At 40.7% G+C, this 24,745-nt stretch overlaps 1 protein-coding gene across 1 annotated transcript in view; it reads left to right on the forward strand.

Moving 5' to 3' along the window:
* The window catches only part of LOC124594070 (esterase E4-like), a 247,648-nt gene that overhangs the window by 154,630 nt on the left and 68,273 nt on the right, over positions 1 to 24,745 (forward strand). The window contains exons 10-11 of the mRNA XM_047132420.1: positions 15,287 to 15,483; positions 21,680 to 21,845. Of these exons, the coding sequence (XP_046988376.1) occupies positions 15,287 to 15,483; positions 21,680 to 21,845 (363 nt within the window). The remainder of the gene's footprint in view (positions 1 to 15,286; positions 15,484 to 21,679; positions 21,846 to 24,745) is intronic.

Genomic DNA, 24,745 nt, shown 5'->3' on the forward strand with positions numbered 1-24,745 from the left:
TAGTGGTCAGTTCCGCATTACATAGGGATGTCCGAACAGTTTCGATCAGGTAGCATATCTGCACTCCGTACAGTTGACCCTATCTCTCCTGCTGGAAGACATGTCTTTGGAGATATGAAGGGTAATGGGGCTACCCCAAGAACGTGCTCCATCGCACTACCCTTTTTAATGTGGAGCTGAAACATTAGTACTGTTTGCTTAATGTATTCTCATGTGAGCTTTCACACTACAACCTGCACTGTGAAATATTTTTTACCTCCAGCTCCAAATGGGTTTACTTGCTTTCCAATCCATTGCAATGATATGTCCATGTGACCTTTTTTGTTCCTTATTCTCTCAGGAATCGTTTCCTGCAGTTTGTTCCAATTCACCTGAACTTTATCGTGGCACGGAATGTTCACTTTACTTCCTTCTGTAATTTTCACTGTAGGACGTTACCGATTATGAAAATCCACTAAACGAACTCAGTCACGGCTCGCACGTTGCTGGAAGAGCACGCCTACCTCGCCTTCTAAGAACGGCGAAAGGATGAATTACGATTGGTGTGCTCCCCAGATAAACTATAGAGTTGTTCGCCCATTGTATGCTACGGCTCCTCACACCATGACGCCAGGATTGGTGCAATATACACTCTAAGACAAAAGTAAAACGACGCACCACGAAGGAATTATCCTAAAAGAACGGAAATCGGTAGATGTGATGTACATTTACAAACAAATAAATAATTACAGTTTCAGAAAAGCTGGATAATTCATTCAAGAGAAAGAGCTTCATAAATTTACCGATTCAACAACGCGTTGGTCCACCTCTGGTCATTATGCATGCAGTTATTCGGCTTGTCGTTGACGGTTAGTGCTGTTGAACGTCTTCCTGGGGGACACCGCCCGAAATTCTGTGAAATCAGCGCATTAGATCGTCAAAATCCCACGCTGGTTGGATGGCCCCGCCCATAATGCTCCAAATGTTCTCAATTTGGGAGAGATTCGGCGACCTTGCTGTCAAAGGTAGGGTTTTGTAAGCAGGAAGACAAGCAGTAGAAATAGTTGTGTGATGGGGGGCATGATCTTGCTGAGTGTAAGCTCAGGATGGCTTGCCTTGAAGGGAAACAAAATGGCGCGTAGAATATCATTGGCATACCGCTACGTTGCAAGGGTGCCGCGAATGACAGCCAGTGGGGTCCTGCTATGAAATGGCTGTCGGACCGTATGGCGGACGACAGTAAGTTTGGTACCCCGATATCTGGGGCGTCTCCAGACACGTTTTCGGCTTGGAATCCCATTCACTGGAGCTCCAAACTGAGCCCTGAAGACCAGCTAAGACGTGTCTGGAACCACCACGGACAGCCGTGGGATAATAAACTGTCACCCGCCATACGACCCGACAACCACGTGTAATGGTCTGTGGTGCCATTTCTTTTCATACCACATCCCTTTTGGTTGTCACCAGTGGCATTCTTACGTTACAGCGGTATGTCGACGATATTCTGTGCCCAGTTTTGTTACCCTTCATGACACATTTCAGTAACATAAAGCCCGCCCACTCACGGCGAGACATTCTAGTCATTCTTTTTTCGTTTGCCAAACCCTCTCTTGGCCAGTTAGGTAGTCGGATCTGTCTCCAATTGAGAACGTTTGTAGCAGTATAGGCAGGGCCCTCCAACCAGCTCGGGATTTTGACGATGTAAAGCACCAATTGGACAGAATTTGGTAGGAGATACCTCAGGTAGACACCCAACAACTGTATCAAGCAATGCCAAGCCGAATAACTGCTGCATAGAGGACAGAGGTGGACTAACGCGTTATTGACTTCCTCAATTTATGAAGCTCTTTCTCATGAATAAATCGTGCAATATTTCTGAAACTGTAATAATTTGTTTTTCTGTTCATGTACATCACATCTATCGATTCAGAATACTTCCACTTCATTTGGATAATTCCCTCCTTCTGTAGTGTTCGGTTGGGAGGGCTGTACCCGTGATCGTAAACAAAGTGTTTAGTAATCACATCAAGAACTATATTCCTATACAGGAAAAAATTGACAAGAGACTCTTCCTCTTTTTTTTTTTAAGTTTCTGTTCACTTCCTTTTCCGGGATCTCAAACGACTACCATCAATATAGTTTTATTCTTATGAAAACAAAAGGATGAACAGTAACCAGATACTGTTGATAACGTATTTTTAGAGGGCTGTTAACGGTTTCCAACAACAGATTCATCGTCAGACAACTTTTCATGTTGGAAACCCTTCATGGCCCTCTAAAAGTACCTTTTTAACAGTATCTGGCTACTGTTCATCCTTTTTGTAAGAATAAAACTATATAGCTGGTAGTCGTTTGAGAGACCGGAAAAGGAAGCGAACAGAAAATACCCGAAAATATCAGTCAGCGTGTGGTCGTTTTTGGTCGTGACGAATGTTCCTTGCGGTTGTGTTGGCCTACAACAAAAAGAATATAAGAAAAACGACTACTTTACTATAATTTGAACTCAAAAACGAAGCAAAATAATGGAAACAGTTTTCTAGCCCCTGATTTTCTTCTCCCTGCTGATCAACTGCGATTCACAGTAATCAGATAATAGACCTGAAGCTGACCTTGACAAAGGTCGGAACTGGTAATCTGAATAAACATACATAGTGACCAAGACAGCTTCCGTCTTCCTTCAGGTATGCTCACACTATTTCTTTAGCGTTTGAGTGGGCGGGCTGAAGGCCTGAAGGAGGAGCAAAATGTGTAGTAATCACATCAAGAACCAGATTTGCATACAGGAACAAAACGGCAGGTGTTTCAACAAGGTTTTTTTTTCAGGTATAAGCTCAATGGCTTTCCTCTAGTTTTGAATAATACTATCTTCTTCAAAAAAAACTGAATACCTTTTCCGTCAAACATTCCGTATTTTAACGTAGCCAAAGTTCGAAGGTATCAGAGGAGAAGTTTTTGCAGTGGTAAAATTTTACCGTCTACACAAAGAAATGGTAAAATTTAATAAATTTTATTAACAGTTCAGTATGCAGTAACGAAGTTCAGCAACTGCGATAGTGCTGCTCCCTTTATATATCAGAATATTTGGCCTTATAAACCGTCCTGGCAGAGTTATTTAATTATTGTGTCAGTTACTGCACTGTGCGTTGAACAGTAAAAAATTATAAATGGTGACAGGTAATATTTGCAATCTGATACTGAGACAATTGGTTTCAGTTTTTCAAGTACACTACACTCCATGTCAGAGATTCGATGGTGTGCACATTGTGGAAGAATTTCCAATAATGCAACAACGCCACGCGGATTCCAATAAGGAAAAAGAAGCCGAAAAGCTATAAACATAAATGGAAGTATGGTCGGAAGGAAATCTCAAGTCCTAAACACGAGTCTAATGCCTAACAATGGTGCCGCGCCGCTCAATAGGTGCTGTGAGGGCCGACGGTCGTAAAAAAAGCAGCTAACAATCGTAAGTGCTAGACAGAATTGCCGCAGCACCAACCGACTGTGAGGAAACGCTGTGAACAGCACCACCTGACAACGGCAGTCGCTGAGCGTTATTCGCGTTACTCCCATGGGAAGCTCTGCTTTACAGCCAGATGGATTTCGCCGCGGGTCTGTACTCATCCGCTACCCGTCAGTTTCCCAGAAATCTTACAGTAGTTGCAAGGTGCTCACCGAAGACCAAGGACACAGATATTCGTTTAACAAAATAAGGCGTCATTGTAATACTTCTGTTGCTCTTCGTGGTGCCAGTCCTAAATGTATACTGAAAGCCACGTTCCTTTTCAAACTTTTGTATTGGTGTGTTTGACGATTAGCTTCGTAACACAGTATTTTTAGGCACTGGTGTTCAGATCACTGTAGAGACTACGTATTCGATACTGTCCTGTTTTCTACCAGCCACAAAGCACTCATTACATTGATTATTGATCGTCATTAAATACCACTTATGTGACATTCCCTTGGTGTTACGAGCTCACAGTTCTTAGTTGACAAAGGAATCAACATTGATTCTCCCATTCATAGTTGAACAAAATTCTGTCGCTCTGTTAACCTACAACATCCATGAGGCTGTAGAAGGTGACCTGTTTTTCCACTGCCGGATGATATTCAATACGGTTGCACAGCGCAGCTTGTAAAGGAGAAAATAATTAAAAACACGAGCTTCTGGAATATTGGGGCAGTTTTGTGGCTTTACTGTAGACTTACTGGCAGACAGAACTCAATCGTCGTTCTCAACGGAGAGAAAACTTCAGATGCGAAAGCAGCTTGAACTACATCCTGAAGAAGTTTTACAGGATCGTTACTGTTAATAATGCAAATAACCCGGTGAGTAGCATCCACAGCTCTATGGGACTCTTCGCAGATGACGGTGTTGTATACATGGAGCATTATAATTAATAGCCAAAACTGGCACAGGTGAAAGTATCCGATAACAAAAGCCAAAACGTAACACTAAACTTGGGTCGGAAAATGAGCAGTTTGCGTGATAATTGCGAGTGTGGGGTTACTGATTTCAGTATGAGATTTGTCCGGCTTAGAACAAGAGTATTTGAATTGTATGTAATTTTGATTAAATCTTCATTTAATTGGGCACAACTGTATACCTTAACAAGAGATAAAATACTAATACGGCACAAGTTACAGTCTACTGTATTTTCGTACCTGTTAACGGAGGTATACACAAATCGTACCCTCACCTGGATCCAATACTCCATTCGTCTCTTCAGTGACTTACGCATTCTATCAAACATCCACGATCATATCACGAATCTAGGCAAGAGTGTACAGTTCGGTGCTCCAATTCTTCAGCAGTATCGTCGCGACTGCCGTACGCTTTTGAGACAGGAAAAAAGCAGATGAATGAGGGTAGGTGATTTTGTGGACTAACTTACACGCCTTGTCCGACCCACCCATCTTAGACCACGTTGATACATTAGATGTAGCAGTAATGTCTGCCGGTGCTCCATCATGCATCTGCCACATTCCCCGACCATGAATTATGCATGGAAATTGAGCACAGTTATATGCGAAAATAATTGAAGTGTTTGTTTCAAATGCAGTAGTTCTAACTAGAACAGTATTTCATACTGAAGTCTGAAGTTGCTCATAATCACATGGCCACAGTTTTTTTGCAAACGACTCGATTGCGGTCTCATATTTAGTGATAATCTTTTGCATCCATTATCTCACACTTTCACGCATGTCAGTTTTCGTTATTAATTGTGATACATCTCTTACAGGGGATTCGCAACATTGGAAATTTATTGTGAAATGAAGGAAGATTCGCAGATGATGAACGTTTGGTGCAAGAATGGCGAACCGACCCACAATACATACAAATGTTGCGTATTGCACATTAAGGCTTGAAAAATCAGCTATTGCTAGTCTGTACCACTGGCGATTAATCACTGAAATGAGTAGAAGTCATACAGCATTTAGGAGTAAGCGTCCAGGGCGATTTAAGATGGAACGAGCACGTAAACTATTTACAGAAAAGCCAAATGCTCTACAGACTCATTGGAAGAATCAAATATAAATTAAGAAGATAGTTTACAAAGTGCACACTACGAACTCCTCCCCTGCGCTAACCTCTTCATCTCAAAGTAGTATCTCAAAGTAGTACTTGCACCCTACATCCTCAATTATATGCTGGATGTTTTCCAGTCTCCATTTTCCTCACCAGTTTTTACCCTCTTCAGTTGCCTCTAGTACCATTGAGGCTATTCCCTGATGTCTTAACACATGTCCTAACCATCATGTCCCTTCTTCGTGTCAGTGTTTTTCAAGTATGCCTTTCTTCCCGATTGTACGAAGAACTTCATCACTCCTTATCCTATCAGCATACCTCATTTTAACGTTCTTCTGTAGCATCACATCTCAAACGCTTTGATTCTCATCTGTTCCTGCTTTCCCACTGTCCATGTTTGACTGCCATACAATGCTATGCTCCAAACGTATATTCTGGGAAATTCCTTCCTCAAATTGAGGCCTATGTTTGATATCGGTAGATTTCTCTTGGCCAGAAATGCTGCCTGTTTCTGTGCAAATCTGCTTTTTATGTCCTCCTTGCTCCGTCCGTCATAGGTTATTTCTTTCCAAGGTGGCTGAATTCCTTAATTTCGTGACAACTAATTTTGGTGTGAAGTTTTTCACTAATCTCGTTTCTACTGCTTCTCATTACTTTCGTCTTTTTTCGGTTTACTCTCAGTCCATATTCTGTAATTATTAGATTTTTCATTCCATTCAAAAGGTCATGTAACACTTCTTCATTCACTGAGGATAACAGTGTCATCAACGAATCTTATCATTGATATCCTTTCACCCTGAATTTTAATCCCACTTTTGTACCTTTCTTTAATTTCCATCATTGCTTCTTCCATGTATAGATTAAGATTGCATTCCCATCTCACACATTCTTTAATCCAGACACTTCGTTCTCAGTCTTCCAGTCTTATTGTTCCCACCTGGTTCTTGTGCACATAGTACATTACCCGTCTTTCCCTATAGCCTACTTCCATATTTCTCAAAATTCCGAACATCTTTGTCCATTTTACATTGTCGAACTCTTTTCCTAAATCGATATATCCCATGAGCATGTCCTGATTTTTCTTCAGTCTTGTTTTCATTATCAAGAGAACATCTCACAACAGTGCATAAAAACTGTCTGCAACCCTATTCTAAATACACAGCACAGACCGATCATGTGCGAAATTTACGCAGCAGTTAGACCACAGACAGTTCCGTTCAGAAGGAGATTTAACCTCAGGAAAGCCAACTGGCCGAAGTTTACAGAAACGCTGGACGCTGCAGTTCTCAATATTGAACCTTCACCTGAGACGTATGACACTTTTGTGAGGGCTGTAAAGAGGTGCTCCAGAATTGCAGTTCCTCGGGGTTGTCGAACATCATACATTCCTGGTCTAACTTCAGAACTCAGTGCTCAATTTACAGAGTATAAGGTACTATTCGAAGAAGATCCATTCGGGGAGACAACGCTATCGGCTGGGAATAAACTTATTGCATCTCTGAAAGAATCCAAAAGGAATTCTTGGGTTAAAACTATGGAAGAACTTGATCTCATCAGAAACAGTCATAAAGCGTGGAGATTACTGAGACGCCTCAATAATGACCCAACCAGATCCACAGCACACTGCAACATTACTGCAGATCAGATAGCACACCAACTGCTCATGAATGGGAAAGGAAGCCATAGAATCAAAGTTCCAAAAGTACAGCAAGAGGCCCAAGAACAAACGAGGGATCTGACTCCCCCATTCGAGATATCTGAATTAAACAAGGCTATTAAGGAGAGTAAAACTGGTAAGACATCCGGTCTAGATGACATCCGTATGGAGCAAATCAAGAATTTTGGCCCAGAAACAAGAAAGTGGATCCTGCAGCTTTTCAACAACTGCATGAACTAGTGCCAAATACCAAAGATCTGGCGAAAGAGCAGGGTGATAGCTCTCCTGAAACCTGGAAAGGAAGCAAATCATCCAAAGAATTTCAGACCAGTTAGCCTTTTGAGTCACCTTTATAAACTGTTCGAACGTATGATTCTGAATAGAATCCTACCAGTAATAGACCCTCTTCTCATACCTTAACAAGCAGGATTTCGACCAAACAGAAGATGCACAGGGCAACTTCTGAATCTCACTCAGTTTATAGAGGATGGTTTTGAAATCCGTCAAGTAACGGGCGTGGTCTTCGTGGATCTCACAGCAGCATACGATACTGTCCATCATCGGTTACTCCATGCAAAACTATATAATATGATCAACAACGCCCACCTCGTTAGACTACTCAGCACCCTCCTCCAAAACGTCAGGTTTTTTGTTGAATTTCAAGGACAACGCAGTCGCTGGAGAGCGCAGAAAAATGGTCTACCTCAGGGAAGCGTCTTGGCTCCACTTCTTTTCAACATCTATACCAACGACCAGCCATTGACCCCAGGCACAAGTAGATTCTTATATGCAGATGACCTAGCCCTTGCTACACAGAGCTCATGCTTTGAAAGAGTGGAAAGAAACCTGACAACAGCACTTAAAACACTGTCAAGCTACTACAATCGGAACCAACTCAGACCAAACCCTTCGAAGACACAAGTGTGTGCCTTTCATTTAAGGAACAGGGAAGCTAATCGTGAGCTACATATTGCATGGTCAGGCATCCAACTCCAGCATCATCACGCACCTAAATACTTGGGAGTCACTCTCGACAGAACTCTGACATTCAAAACTCACTGCAAGAACACCAAAATGAAAATCTCCACTCGAAACAACCTAATTCGCAAACTAGCGGGGACACAGTGGGGATCACATCCACAAACTATTCGCAGTTCTGCAATGGCACTGTGCTTTTCTACTGCTGAATATGCTTCTCCAGTCTGGTACAGGTCATCTCATGCCAGACAAGTAGACATTGCTCTCAACGAAACCTGCAGGTTGATCACAGGTTGCTTAAGACCTACCCCAACTGATAAGCTCTACTGCCTGGCTGGAATAGCGCCACCATGGATACGCAGGACAGTGGCTGCCAACAAGGAGATACTGAAAGTGGAACAGGACAGTGCCCATCCACTACGTGGACATAATCCACCACAGCAACGGCTGAGATCGCGAAAGAGCTTCCTGAGAACATCCGAGAAGCTCACCATTTCACCAGAGAAGGCAAGGCTGGAGTTATGGAAGAAGTCGACGCCTCACCTGCAGACGCGAGAAGCTGAAGAACTACCACCTGGACACAGCGAGAGCTGGCTGGTGTGCAAATCTTTTAACAGATTACGATCAGGAGTTGGACGATCCAGAGACAACCTGAAGAGATGGGGCTTCATAACAGAAGATACGTCCTGTGATTGTGGACAAGAACAAACCACAAGCCACGTGCTCCAGTGCCTTTTGTGCCCTACATCCTGCACGAAGATTGATCTCCTGCAAGCCACTCCAAGCGCCTTGGAGGTTGCAATGTACTGGGCACATGTAATATAAATACAATTTGTGTGTATATATTTATTGATGTTTATAACAACTGTAAATTTGTATGTTTCTGATTCGAGCATTCGAGAATAAATTATCAAGAGCAATGTCAGAACTGCCTCTCTGGTGCCTTTACCTTTCCGAAAGCCAAACTGATTGTTATCTAACAGCTTCTCAATTTTCTTTTCCATTGTTCTGTGTATCATTCTTGTCAGCAGCTTGGATGCAAGAGCCGTTAAGCTGAATGTGCGATAGTTCTCGCACTTACCTGCTCTTCCTATCGTCGCATTTGTGTGGATGATATTTTTCCGAAAGTCTGATGGTACGTTGCCAATTTCATTGATTCTACGTAGCAAACTGAATAGTCGTTTGGTTTCCGCTTCCCCCAATGATTTTAAAAATTCCAATGGAATATTATCTATGCTTATCGCTTGTTTGGCTCAAGTCTTCCAGAGCTCTTTCATATTTTGGCTAATACTATATGCCTCTCAACATTCCTCAGTACTTCAGTATCCCACTTCGTTCCATACTGATTCTTCCATTCGATTCTCTTTAAACTTCGATCTATTTTTCATCATTACTGAATTGTGGTCTAAGTCTATATCTGCTCACAAGGATGCCTTCAAATCGAATACCTGATTTCGGAATCTCTGCCTGACCATGACGTAATTCAGGTCGAATCTTCACATCTGTCCTGGTCTTTTCCAAGTGTATCTCCACCTTCTGTGATTCTTGAACAGAGTATTCGCTATTACCTCCTGAAATGTAATACAGAACTCAATTACTCTTTATTCTCTTTCATTCCTACTACAAACCCCCATATTCTCTCTAACGCTTTCTTCTATTTCTTTCCCTGCAACTGCATTACAATCCCCCACAAATATTAGATTTTTGTTTCCATTTACATACTGAATTACCCTTTGAGTATCCTCAGTTATTTTCTCTCTATCTTCATCTTCTGCTTGCGACTTGGCGTGTATATCTGAAATATCGTAGTCGGCGTTGATTTGCTGTCGAATCTGATGAGAACAGCACTATCACTGAATTGTTCACAGTAGCTCACCCTCTGGCCTAGCTCCCTATTCATAACAATTCCTATTCCTGTTATGCTATTTTCTGCTGCTGTTGATATTAGCCTATATTCGGCTGACACGAAATCCTTATCTTGTTTGCATTTCATTTCACTGATCAGAGTATATCTAGATTGAGGCCTTACGTTTCTAATTTCAGATTTTCAAGATTTCCTGCTACGTTCAAACTTCTGACGTTCCATGCTCTGACTCGTAGAATATCGATCTGGTGTTGATTATTCCATCTTTTCCTCATGGTCACCTCCCCATGGCAGTCCCGTCCCGGACATTCGGATTGGCGACTAATCCAGAATTTTTTGCCAATGGAAACATCATCATGACAGTTTTTGCTGTTACAGGCCACATTTTCTGTCGATAAAAATCATGTATCTTTGATGTAGTGGTTTCCATTGCTTTCTGCACCCTCATGCCGTTCATTATTGCGGATTCTTTCGCCTTTTAGGGACAGTTTCCCACCCAAGGGGAAGGGAACCTGCCCGCTTCCCCACCCTCTGAGAATGCCGTTGGCAGAACAACCGTGACTTTTTATAGTCGCTATTAGACATAATTAGTAGAGCAGCTACATAAGAGCCGCACATTTCGTCACGGTTCCCGTTAGCCAATTCGAGAGCGTCACACATACGATCATCTGACTCAAGCGGCCGACGTTAGGAGAGAAGTGTTATTCATTAGGGCTAAACTTACTGCTAAAGCTGCGAGGAGCAAACGTTACGAGTAGAGCAAAGCAAACACATTACTGTGCGCCACATGTATCACATGTAGTGGCCATCATGGTCAGACGCACTATAAGACAGTTGTTTAACTCGCGTGCCATTTGTTATTAGAACATTGAGAGGGTAGTGGTAATAACGGTACACCCACCAGCCAACAGACACAGCCATGTAGCGTGTGGAGTACAAGGGTAGACAGAATAACGCAAACAGGGGGACTGCAGGTACACTCTATGCAAAACATTGTTGACAGTGCGTGAATTAGAGAGCGTATGCTTGCAGGTCGCTAAGCCTAATGTCCTCTTTACTGACACATAAGTCGTGCAGTAAATATGATCCTGTATTGAAATTGCATACCAGGTCCTGCAGTACACACAGACCGCTAGCGCCGCCACGTACAAAGAACTCTATATGTACCAGTCAAGACGTTTATCATTTTTAAAATAATTATGCCGAGTCAATTTCTTGACGGAAACAAATTATATTACAACTACTATGTCAGCAGTGTTCTTATTTGCAGTATTTAGAGAGAGATACATTACCTTCGAACAATATTCTTTGTCATACGAAATGTACAACGTAATCTAAATTGCACTCTCTGTGTTCTGTAATAGGGCATACAAGCGGCCAGAATAATTACAAAGAGTAACGGAAGGCGTTCGGGAGCATTGAACAGGTACTGCGAGTTTCGTGGAATTGCTGTCACGCGGTAGCAAATACATTCAATCTATTTTCAACAGCCTTCTTTGCGGAAGACACTTATGACTGCAAGAAACAAGGGACATATTAAGAAGTCTATGGAACAAAATAATAAATATCAAACAACACAGAAATAGAAACCATTCAAATAAAAGCACATAGTTTTATTACGTTATTCTCAGATTACTGATCATAGGGTGCACTGAGGCATATTAGCTCCGTGTTCCGGCCCTGACGGAACATTCAGTAAGGACTGGGTGCCGCATCATTTTCTGCAATTGGCATCTGTCAGATGCGATATGGAATGCTATGCTGCTGATCGTTGTCAACTTCCTGGACTTTAGATCCGCTACTTGTCAGTTATGTAGCTCCTCAATGGCACTACGAAATAGAGTGCACACCATTCCACTCCTCCCACCAAAGACAAACCCTTGACTGTACTGGGAACTGAAGCCAGGTCCTCCGGAAAGACATGCTGACCATTCAGTTCTTGTGGAACACTGCTAGTAAAAACTGCTATTGTCAGGGGGAAAACAAAGATCACAAAAACAGTGATTGATGATGCTGTGTAGCAAGTTAAGTGCAACCACTCGATACGTCAGATAGTGAGTTTCTTTCCTAGCTACAGTAGTGAGAAAATAAACATTTGCGCTCGGTAACTAAGCAAAACGTGCCTTTATTTCCGGTGACAGTTGACATTTCCATCGATGAAGAGTAAACCTGAGGGGTAAAATTGCAAAAACTCACATTCTTTCTTTTCCACCCAGATCGAAATAAGTGCTACGCATTGTTAAGCCAGTCCAACTGCATAACGTGTTACAAAGATGTAATTATTCTGCGTTTTAGAAAGTATAAAGTTCCAAAATTGTTTCGCATTTGGCATTCTCCTGTCTATTATTTGTAACAATATCGACAGTATCCATTTTCATCATTCAAGGTTCCACTAAAGCTTTTAATCCAATTTTCTTGATATGTGCTGTATTTTATCTAAATAATATTTCCAAAGTAAAACTTGCAAGTGTATGTCACTACAATTAAACACCACAAGCTAAGAAATAAAAGTCTTTGAGTTTAGAACTGTTACCTATTTATGTCCCGTGCTAGGCCACTCCAAATTTTCATTGTCAACACAATTACGTAATTTGTTAATCATTTTTACACTTATTATAATTGTAATTAAATGACGTCATTAGTATTTTCCCCATCTTCAGCAACTGTAGTTGTATACATCGAAATAATCAGAAACCGCATAAAAGAAATTTTATTTCCTTAACCGGTTTCAGACACTAGTGTCCTTTAGAAGTTTATAATTACGAATTATTTGCAAGTGTCTGCAATGAGGTACATGCACCGTATTTCTCTGGTGTGTCGTTCACAGAGTCTGTGCAAAAATGGTAAAAAGAAGCTAAACAACAAGTGCGGATATCATGCCAGAACTGGAGCTAATTATTAGTTGTTTATTAGCTGATTAGCTCCAGTTCTGGCACTACACCTGCACTTGTTGTTTGGCTTCGTTATATCATTTTTGCACAGTAACTATGAACCACATGACCACAGCAATATTCTGCATGCATCTTACTGTTGACAGTCGCAGATAATGTGATAGTTATAGCCTTCTGAAGGAGGGCATGAAGTGCCTGAAAACGGCAAGGATATAAAATTTCTTTCAGACAACTGCTCGCTGATTATTTCGATATAAATGACGGCGTTGTTCAGCATTCATACCAGCACATTAATTCCTGTTCTCTTCTTTCTATCTGTTTAGCTATTCGCTAAACGAGCACCCTTCGTTTGCACTTAAATCACAGCAAATTTATTGAGAGTGGGTAAATTTCAAATAAAACCCGTGGTGTTGACGAAAGGAGAGAAGACTATAAACTGATGTAATCTTTAATTTCATTCCCTTGTAGTGAGCCACGTAAACGTGCGGTAGCTTCATGAAGGCATTGCATTCTTGCTGTTATTACTAAAAGGAAGAAAGGAGCGTTAGGGTTTAGTGTCTAGTTGGCGACGAATTAATCGGAGCACAATTTTCTTACAAAAAGAATCACCGCCAAGATTGTTTTTGGAAATTAGGGGAACCCACGAAAAAGACAAATCTGAATGACTGAAAGGGAAATTGAAACGTCTTGCTTTGGAATATGAGTCCAGTGTCCAACCAATGCGTCACTTGCTTGGTCTGCATTTACTAAACGCAAGTTGTGAATAATGTATTGTTCTGTAGCTCCAGGAAATCTTAAAGTCAAACAGAGGCATTTCAGGGACATTACAAATAAAAAATATAACCCCGACGTCGTATCGGAACCTTCTATACGTCTTCGGTTGAAAGAGCAAATAAAGAAATGTTCCAAGGTTAAAGAACAGTAAATCTTGTCCACTTAGAAAAGAGCTTGTAGCTATGCTTGAAAAGAGTTTATCGACCTATTTCAAGAGGAGCTATGGTGGAACTATAATTTTCATCTATAGGTGCCAGAAAAAGCCTGCTAACCCACGAAATGCAGCTTAAAAAATTTGAACTACTAAATATTAAGTGGGGAATCTAGCAACGCACTACAGCTCCCAACGTATCGCTCTCGTATCGACTTCGAGGACAAGTTTAGCCTAATGTTACACAGAGACATTTAATCAGTCATCTCACCTTGTTCCGTTCGCGGATGGAACGGGAAGAAACTCCAGTATGTGGCACAAAGAGTTGTAAGCCTACAATCTACCAGGAAATTCATATTGCATTGTAGAGTGTGAATGCAACGTGGATGTAGATAAATCAGCTTCTAACAAAGATTCCCTATAACGTAGTATATAGATATTGCGATAATATCACTTTAAGTAAGCAAACAACATGAAAGGTGAATTTCGTGTCCTAGAATATATATGCGGTATAGTTGGTACAATACCTAAAAGTAAATCGCAAAAGATGCTATCCTTTAACTTCACTATTTAGATTTTCAGCGTATCATACTTTCTAGTTTTCCCATTTTTAATGACGACATAAAAGGGCGACTGCCATTAAAAGGAGGGACAACAATCCACGCTTAGAAATCATATTTAAACACTATGTAGGCCACACAATACTTAAAAGTTGGAATAATTCATGAAATGCGTTGTGCTCGCCATGAAAAAGCGTAAGTTGTGTAGTAACTTTATTATTTAAATCGTTAACGAAACAGATGTTGATATTCTAAAAACATTATTTATAATGGATGAAATGAAAGCGGAGAATGATAAGCCTTTAGGTTTTTTACAAATGTTTAATAGATGTAGGGACTAGAAATGAAATTGAAGATGATGATGTTACTGTGCAAACATGTGGTTTGATGAATGAGCCTTCAACATTCATTGTTTACATTCTGAATGTAACACATAAGCAGGAATCCTATCGAAACAATGTAATAAAAGTGTAGAATGACCAGAGAAGTTATTTTACAAATTTTAAACTTATCTTTCCAAATTTGCTTTGAAACTCTGATATTCAAATTAATGTCACAATAAAAGCATTACCTGAACTTCAATACTTCGACCAACTGACTTGATGAAATTTACATCTTTGGAAACTTGTACAGTAACAAGACTGCAGCTTTGAATAATACAAAAATTAATTATATGTTTTCCTTGTTTTTCCCACACATTTAGAAAAGTCAAGAATTTTTATTCTGTATCTGCATCCTCTTCGTCTCTACGCGTTCACATCTTTATGATTTTGAAGCGGTTCGGTACCCAAAATTATGTTCCAGAAGTAACTGGTAAGCATATTGTTGAACTGCTGTCGGGATTTCAGAAGCTTTTATTCTTATATCTAATAACGCTAAGTTTATGTGTTTGTTTGCACAAACAGGCTTGTTTAGCAGAGCCATCGCCATGGGCGGCTCTCCGCTGAACCCTTGGGCCTTCAACCACTCTCCCCGGCATGCCGCTATGATCTTCAGCGAGGCTTTACCCATTGACAGCTCCTGGAATTACAGCCACGTGGCCGAGGATTTGCGGACCCTCCCAGTGGGCGATGTGGTCGCTAGACTGCCAGAGGCTTACCAGGTACTGTCTGCAACTGGCCACTTCAATAGAACAGTACTATTCCTGCTATTATTCCAAACACTAACTGTAAGTGGCTTCAGCTCCTCCGCCGAGAATGTTCTCAGCGGCCGTACAATGAGTGTATCACTTACGTCAGGGTATTTAGGCCCAATATTAATAAACAGTATCTATTGGCTGTAAGGTTATTATTACTACAACTTCTGATGCCCTGGCTGTGTCACATTCAAAAACAATGTGGATAAATAGAAATTAAAAGCCAAGTGGACTGAAATGGAAGAGCTGTGAAGCTATGTTACCAACATGGCGCCTATTTTGGGACCCGCCATCATGGATGCTTGCTAGAGGGCACCATGGGTACCATGAACGTTCACACAAGCTCATCCATTCCGTTTCTCAAACATGTATGCATACTTCAGAACGTCATGAGAACTATGGTGCGCCATCGAATAGGTCTGGTGAGCCTTCAGTCTTGACAATAAAAAGTAATACAAAGAACTTAATTTTTTGAAGCACTGTAAGTGGTTTTCAACAAATTAAGTTCTGTTTGATTAAATAGTGCATCATTTCAGAATAAAAATACCTGTAAAGTGATGAAACCCACTATTTAGAAAAGCATGTTGGATGTAGGGCCTACACTACATTCCGTAGTATCTAGTGCATTGTTAGACACAACATATCGTTGTAAAGTATTATAAGTGAATGTAACAGAACTACACAAAGAACAGACCGTTAAATTGATAAAAAGTTTTCATTGTTTTTTGTTGACAAATGTGTAGTTTATATTAATGAAGTTTAACCAATGAGCCAAAGTCGATTTCATAGCAAGTAGTCCTAACTCTAACGAACTATGTTGTGTCACTGTGATGCGTAGAAAACTTTTCATTGTCCTCTGTGTGTAACACGATTTTCAGCTTCAGCCACACATATCCTTGTAACGACGCTTGATTTCTCGAAAACGTCGCTCAATTTTTACTGAATAATTCTCCTTAGGAGCTGAAATGGAGTAAAACAGTCACCTAAGACAGCGTCTTGAATTGCTTTCAGAGCATTCATTTCTGTCCTGTATCAGCTGACACGGCATTGATATTCATTTCTGACTATCTGTTAGATCTCTTTTCAAGCTCTGCCTTGGGTGAACTAGGATAACTTCACAAGAAACTGAAATTTTCATTCAATTCAGCCTCATATCAATACGCGAGGCTGGTTATAACACAGTCCAAACTAATGTAAAAAGGCGTTTAAATCTATATTCAGGAGGGTGCTCCAGTATTTCTAACAGAACAGATGTTTTTCTTCTCACCATGAAACACAGTACAACTAAAAAACGAAATTAAGCCGACGTTTCTTATATTCACACATTTAAAAAAAATTAATTTGAAAAATCGTAGCTTCTGTTCTTTATTTTCTTTTTTGTGTTTCCATGAAATTGATGCCCATCTCAATCGGATAATTCACGACGATTAGTGTACAAACTAGGTGTAGAGTATTGACATCTTTATTTACGTCACTGTGAAGAATCTGTCTTAAGGAACCTATCACTCGAATCGAAATGTGCAAATATATTTTTGTTTTACTAGAAAAGAGTAGTTTGATCCCTGAATCACAGTTTTTGCTATTTGATCGATTCGTCTATTGGTTGTGCTTCACGATTCATTGTAATGACTGTTTCAATTTTTGATTTAGAAGCTTAAGGCGACAGAACAAGGGACAAGAGCCATAAACGATATTTTGCTTTTCCTAAAGGCACACACAACCTGCCATATACAAAAAGTTTTGAAATAATTCTTAAATTCCAGTACGAAGTTTTGGCTTCCTAAACTTGGACATACATAGCGCTAAGAAAGATACAAACAGAACAAATTGCAGTCTGTTCTTGTAGTCGCAATTCAGCTTCGTCAAAGAACATAAGCTTATTCAATACATAAATGGTTCTCGCCATACACTTTACATGAAACATCCCTTTGGAGCACGGAAAAATACTCCATGAAGTGGTTTTTCGAGAAGGTAATTCGTTGTTAATCCAAAAACTATCAACACAATCGCCTCATATATCTTATGCCTGCAAGGTAAATACAAGAAATCTTTCTTCCTTTTCAAAATATTTGCATTAAAAAAAACGCATCTGTAAAAGGGCCCGTATTTTATGCTGTTGTGACAGATACTAACGACTTAACAAAAAAGCTATTCAGTACGAGTTTCATGGACAATTATTTCCTGCTCTTTGACGTAGTGAGAGAAACGACCGAAGTATGCTTAAAATTATGGGCTTTGAAATAGCGTGCATTTTTCTTTTATTTTATTTTCAAATAGATATATGTGTTAAAAATATCTTTTAAGTACATTTATACGTAATTTGCTGATTTGTTGTTTCTCATGTTTGTTTCACTCTCGTTTGTTAAGGGTTGCCTGCGCTAGCTTACAAGTTCACTTTCTCAAATAACTGATGACTGATTTTATGCATGTATCCTGCGGCGCTTTTCAGCTGCTGAACGGTCAAAAAACCGGTTCCATTTTTCGATTCTAAAGAACTTGAAAGCAATAATATTTGCTGATGAGACAAGGTTTTGAAAAAAATGTCTTGTTCCCTTTCTCTTGTTAAGTTTCGACGATTTCACAGCATACTGATCTTGCTGCTTCCGTTGCTGATACAAACCTTCTTAATTTTAGTACGTACTTTCTCAGCTCCTACGTTAGAAGTCGTTAATTTTCCAACTAAATTTTCACACATGACGCATTGATGCGTAGTTAATTTATACACCAGCAACTTGTAAAGGACAACAACTAATGTTCCAGTTATTTCATGTTAGTACTGGCCACACAAATATATATAATTTTCAGTAAACGAAATGAAAACCAATACATTGTACTTGTTACAACTATAAGCTCACCTCGAAAGTGACTGACGATCGTGGTTGTCCGCGCTGGGTCGTAAACAGTTTCCATTCAGCTTGTTCTGGGCTCTCTCTGCCTATGTCGAGGCCACTCGCGCGTCACATCACCTGACTAATGTGATGCGTTCTGAGAACACATTCAGCTAAGGAAATCGAAGTAAACAGCCTGTCTACGTTAGGTAATCAATGAGTTTATCAAGCAGAAGTAATACTTGTGCATACTTGATATTTTTCGGGAAATTTATCTAAAAACCGTATAGCACACAAAGAAAGGAACGGTGAATGAATAAAAAGGAACTGTTCGCAGAAAGGAGCGATCAACATTGAACTAGTTCTCAAAGATGAACGATTTTGGCCATCCCTAACGGGTGAGATACAGTACGGCAGGGGTAGGGAAGGTGTAGTGGTGTTTGTGGGAGCATGCAGGGATGTGGTGGAGACAGGGTAGAGCTGCTAAGCGTAATAGGGAGGTTTGGGGAGGGGCGCGGAGTAGGGTAGCGGGAAAGGAGAGAAGTAAAAAAGGAAGAAATGTCTAGTGGGTACACTGGGAGAATAGAAGGTTGCCGAGTGCTTTAACTGGGGCAGGGAAGGGTGTAACCGCTCAATATCATTCAATACGATCACGACGACACCCCTCGATCGACGTTAACACTCGTGGTGTCACTCGCCTTTATACATGGTAGTGGACGTTTGAAAATTCGTGACGCTAGCTCAATGGTCGTCAATTGATGTAAATGTATTTCCCGGCTGACTTTTAATTCAATTGCTGCCACGGGGGTGAAGAGAAAGAACACATCCTGGTGGTACCAGCATTATGCGTACTTAGATGTTCGATTAATCTGAATGGTTTGCAATGATCCAGCGATTCTATTCGAACTCTATGCTGATGTACCGACAAGGACCATTTTCGCAGATAAACATGCAAGTACGTAATGGATGTTCAGTTTCTCAATATAGTTCGTCGCACTCACACATTATACATCCGCTGTAAGAATAATTTCATGCACTTACATTTTTGGTGTCCCACAATGTTGACGATACGTTGCATACAACTTCCACAGATATTGTTTATCATGTAGTCAAGACTACGTAATGAAGCCAAAATCGTGGGTAAAATTGAAATGTAGTTTGTTTATTAACACTTCTCTTTTCACTAATTAAATATGAAATATGAATCGGGATTGGAGGTGATGATCCTATCCTTTTTTAGTATTTTAGGTCCCCGTTAATTAAAATCTGGTAGTTAATAAGCGAACTATTTTTTATGCTGGCGCGTTGTTTGTATCAGTTACTCCCGCAACCGTCCAAGGATAAGATTCTCTTAATGTTCCGCGCACACGGGTTTCACAATCTCATAAAATGCAGAATTACGTAACCTATAGCTTTCCGTTGCGCACAACTTTCGTGGGTTCCACAACCATAATAGTTTCCAAAGAGTATTTTTACCAGCTAACACAAAGTTCAAATTATGGTGGCGGATTCATTTTTACTCCACCCGACAATAAACGTCTCTGATCACTTCGTCACACGTAATGCATTTTAAACGTGCTTGAAGAGTCTCTAAATAATCTCCTTAACGAATTTCGCAGTCGCGTACCACTTTTTCATCGACTAGCCCGATCGCGGTAACTGAAGGTAGAGAGCTCAATAATGTGTTACATGTTCTTTTATATGTATTAAAAAACAAACGCGCCCCTATATCTTTCTGTCCCGCTTGATCTTTGCTACTTTGCCTTTTATTACTTTTCATTTTATTGCTTCTTAGTGCAGTTATTAAAGTTTCGTATTACTTTCCCCTTTTTAATTCTTCCCCGATTTTAATCAATATGATGCTAATTGACACGCCTGCCCGTAAAGTACCGTTATAAGAGGATAGGCAGACGAAGGACAGGAACTAGCGAAGGTTGAGGTTTGGGGGTATCGAAATGTAGGATATATTGCGGGAAAACTTACTGTCTGCACAATCCAGAATATCTGGTGTTGGTACGAAGGATCCAGATGGCTGCAAAATATTTTAGGTAAAGGAGGTACTAACATCCCCACTATTTACAAAATTTAATGTTGGATTATTAAAATCTCCTTGAATGATGACAGTAAATACAGCCATTGGACGCTAGGTCCATGGAAGAAAACCACTGATAACTTGCAACGCCGTCTGGACCGTTAACATCCTGCTTCCAGCATTCGAGTAGGCACTCTGGCTCCGTTTCGAATCCACTCGGTAGTTTAACGAGGCCAGTGTACCGACAAGCCTGGATGTGGTTTTCAGGCGCTTTCCCACATGTCATTAGATGCATTCAAACGTTTATAAACCATTCAAAAGGGGTTGCAACAGGAAGGACGTCCAGGCGTCCTGTAAAATGTCACATTTGATAATAACCATGCCAACCCCATGTATGTATGCGATAAAGGGCAAAAGAGAAAGAAGAAGATTGACAAATGTTGACGACAAAGTAGGAATAAAGGCAAAACCATACGCAGTGAAGCGTCCCACAGCTCATCAAGGCACCCATTCAGTCAGGTAATAGGAGTCTGCTCATATGGAGGATAGCTATATATGTTTTAAATGTCTGCACCAAATTCTTCAAAGTGGTGGAAGGGGGGACCTGAGAAAGCAAGCTCTGTCTACTGGCAGCCACAGGCAGGTTTAACAAGCTGCCATTTCCTCAAGCAGTTCTGACATTGCACATGTTCTTACTAGTTTATCATGGCACAACACGACAATCACTTGGTAACAGCAGGTCAGGTCGCCAGTGTTGGCAACGACTAGATACAAAACACTCATGGCACAGAGCCAGCCCGCTTGCATTAGCTTCAGTCGATCCTGAACCAGGGGGCATTCATTCAGGACTGATGAACAAACTATACAGGTGAGGTGACAGAACCCTGGTGCATCTGTCATGATCTCTTACCGTGACCGATACAGGAACCTACTGCCTGATTGTGTTTACTCGTCTGCTTGCCTGTAGTATCCCACAGGTGATCTATACCTTCAGGTCGCCTGGCCTCAGTCATATCGAATACACGTCGGTTGCCATCAACACACATTTTGGCCATCTTCATCAGAACGTAGTACATGCCGGATAGTATTAGCTGTCTCGTCTTTCAATTGCTCATGAGTATTTCACCGAGCATCAGCTTCGAAACAATAATAATTATTCACGTGTAAAAAAAATTAAAACATTGGGGAGGACATTGCAACTGGAAATCGATGATAACCATGCAAATCTAACTAGGCTTTTCAACATTAACACTGCAGAATAGCTATAACTGAGCCACCCCATTATCCTGAATCATTTTCGCAGGAATGGTACCCAGATGTGATCCAACTGTTTGTGCCAAGCATCGAACCAGCATCCTCGGGAGCCTTCATGAAGGACACGCCATGGTCGGTGCTGGAACACGGTCTCCCTAACGCTGTGCCCTTCCTCACAGGCAGCACATCAGCTGAGGGGAAGCAGCTACTGAAAGGTAAGTAGCCCACCACTGCTGCTACAGCTCTGGGACTGCCCAGAAGGCCAGAGAACAAGAGAATTGTTATCACACATAAACTACAGTTTTTTCATGTCAGCCAAGATATCTTCACTTCCAGTTCCCAAGTTGTACAGAGGCTATAGATTCAGGAATAGACAGACACATACCTCCAGTAGTTCCTGCTGCTTAACTTCCATAAATGGGAGAGCACAGTGAAAAAAAATAGTTACAGTACTGTAAGCGTTCTGTCGCGTAGTTCAAGTTTTCTCCACTAGATGGCTCTGCAGTCATGGTGCTGCAGTCTTGTACATAATCCAAATATGCTCCTCCCCACTCCCCTTTCTGCCCACCCCATCCTTTCCCCTTCTCATCCTCTCCCCCTTACCTTACCCTTCCCCTCACCTGCCCCTCCCTTGCTCCGTCACCGCACTCCACACTATATGACAAAAATTACAAAAGAGTCTAAGATAGTACAACTATCCCAGGTGTGGTTTGGAACCCCTCACGCTGCCCAACATTCTCCAGCTAAACTCAGCACAGTATTAAAATAAAGTAATCCGATAATATCATAGCTTCAATAAGTTAGTAACATAAATAAAAAGTATTCCTTGCACAGGATATCTCTCTTACAAAGTAATCTGGTAATACTGTGTGGAATTTTGTGCATACCTTCACTGACAATTTAAAAAAATACCTGGACTTTGTAAAATGATGGCGAAGATGTTCTCCCTTTATTATTTCCTATAAAAGATCGTTTAGCATCTGCAGGTTTAGTTGTAAGAAATATGTAATTTTTTATGAAGAATTAGAACGAGTGTACGACACCCTCTCCATAATTCGTTAAAAACCAGTATTTGCTTATACAGTGTAATTAACAAATTACTAATCCATTAGTAACTGAATATGAATTTTACTTTAAATAATATTCTGCGGAACTTCAAGAACGCGAAATGAAATCAGCTGTCACTTTTATGTTCATGTTGCTTGTCTTCACCAAAAGATGGCTGCACTGGTAAAATATTCAAACTGCAATTGCTGTACCACAGTTTGGGTCACAACATAGGTTCAGATTAATTATTTACCACATATATGAGGCTTGTCAAATATCACAATATTCTAAAAGTCTGCAAAAATGCATCAGCAACGCAAAAATGTGCAATGTTTACATCGAGTATCACGATGTTATTTTACACACACATTCGTCACATTAGTGTCTAAAACATCACTGTGAACTCTAAAGTATGCCATCTCAGTGCCTAAACACATATGGTTTAAGAAAAGTAACAGACCGATGACATTTAAAGTCAGGCCAAAAAAATCGAAACTAGCCTGACCAGAATAAAATCCTAGGCAAACACACAAACATATAGGCATCTGAATGTAACTATTTATGGATACTCTACAAGTAACATCCCATTTTTTTCCGTGAATTTAGGTGGAGCGAAGAAAATGATTCACTAGAAAACATGTAACATGACCAAAGACAATCACAGAGATGTAACATTTCCAAGGGCAATACACACAAACACACACACACACTCACACACACACACACACACACACACACACACACACACACAGAAAGAGAGAGAGAGAGAGTGAGAGTGAGAAAGGGGGAGGAATAGAGAATACATTTGTAATCTGGGTCTTTATGTTCCATGATTCGTAATTTCTTTTTCGCATAGCTCGCTGTTTATTTTATTTTACTGCTGCTCGCATTGACACATGATAACACAACTTATCACTCTGTTAACTAAATCAGCAACGAAGGAATAGTTATGGACTCATAATCCTAAAGCAACAATGGAATGCTACAAAACTCTTAGTTTTTCAGATGGTTCAAATGGCTCTGAGCACTATGGGACTTAACATCTATGGTCATCAGTCCCCTAGAACTTAGAACTACTTAAACCTAACTAACCTAAGGACATCACACAACACCCAGCCATCACGAGGCAGAGAAAATCCCTGACCCCGCCGGGAATCGAACCCGGGAACCCGGGCGTGGGAAGCGAGAACGCTACCGCACGACCACGAGATGCGGGCTCTTAGTTGTGGTTGGCACACTTTATACATAGGAGTACACCCTCGAGGGTTAACCTTTAAGTTGGATTTGCAGCAGTGCTTATGCGTGATCAATTTCTATGTATTTAGATAAATTTAATATCTGATACAAAAATCTAATTACCTATAACTTAATTAAGTAGTGCTGAAAAGTGAGCTGGGTGTATTTTAATAAGTTATGAAAGGATCATACAGTTTGAAAAGTGTGGTACAGCACCAAACTTTGTCGTTAATGAGTGGTGCTTAACCTGAAGTTTTTACCAGTTACGTTAATGTGCAAAATGCACGCATCTGAATAAGTAATGCAGACGGTTTAGATGTGGAAAATATATAATTTCATTGTCCATTATACTTACAAAATGACCGAGTGAGGTGGCGCAGTGGTTAGACACTTGACTCGCATTCGGGAGGACGACGGTTCAAACCCGCGTCCGGCCATCCTGATTTAGGTTTTCCGTGATTTCCCTAAATTCTCCAGGCAAATGGCGGGATGGTTCCACTGAAAGGGCGCGGCCGATTTCCTTCCCCATCCTTCCATAATCCGATGAGACCGATGACCTCGCTGTCTGGTCTCCTTTCCCAAACAACGCACAACGCACGCACTTACAAAATGTGCAAAATCTTTCATATTTCGAAAACAATATTCATTTATTTTGGTCGAATTTTCGTAGAGATTCACATTATACTTGCATATTATAGTAAGCATGCAAGCTGTGTGTATTTTAATAGGTAAGACACACAATGTGGTGTGTGTGTGTGTGTGTGTGTGTGTGTGTGTATGTGTGTGTGTGTGTGTCCGTGCATTTGTATATTTGTTTGTACTCCATAAATCA

The sequence above is a fragment of the Schistocerca americana genome, chromosome 2 (assembly GCF_021461395.2).
Source record: "Schistocerca americana isolate TAMUIC-IGC-003095 chromosome 2, iqSchAmer2.1, whole genome shotgun sequence".
In the NCBI taxonomy this organism is placed as follows: Eukaryota; Metazoa; Arthropoda; class Insecta; order Orthoptera; family Acrididae; genus Schistocerca; species Schistocerca americana.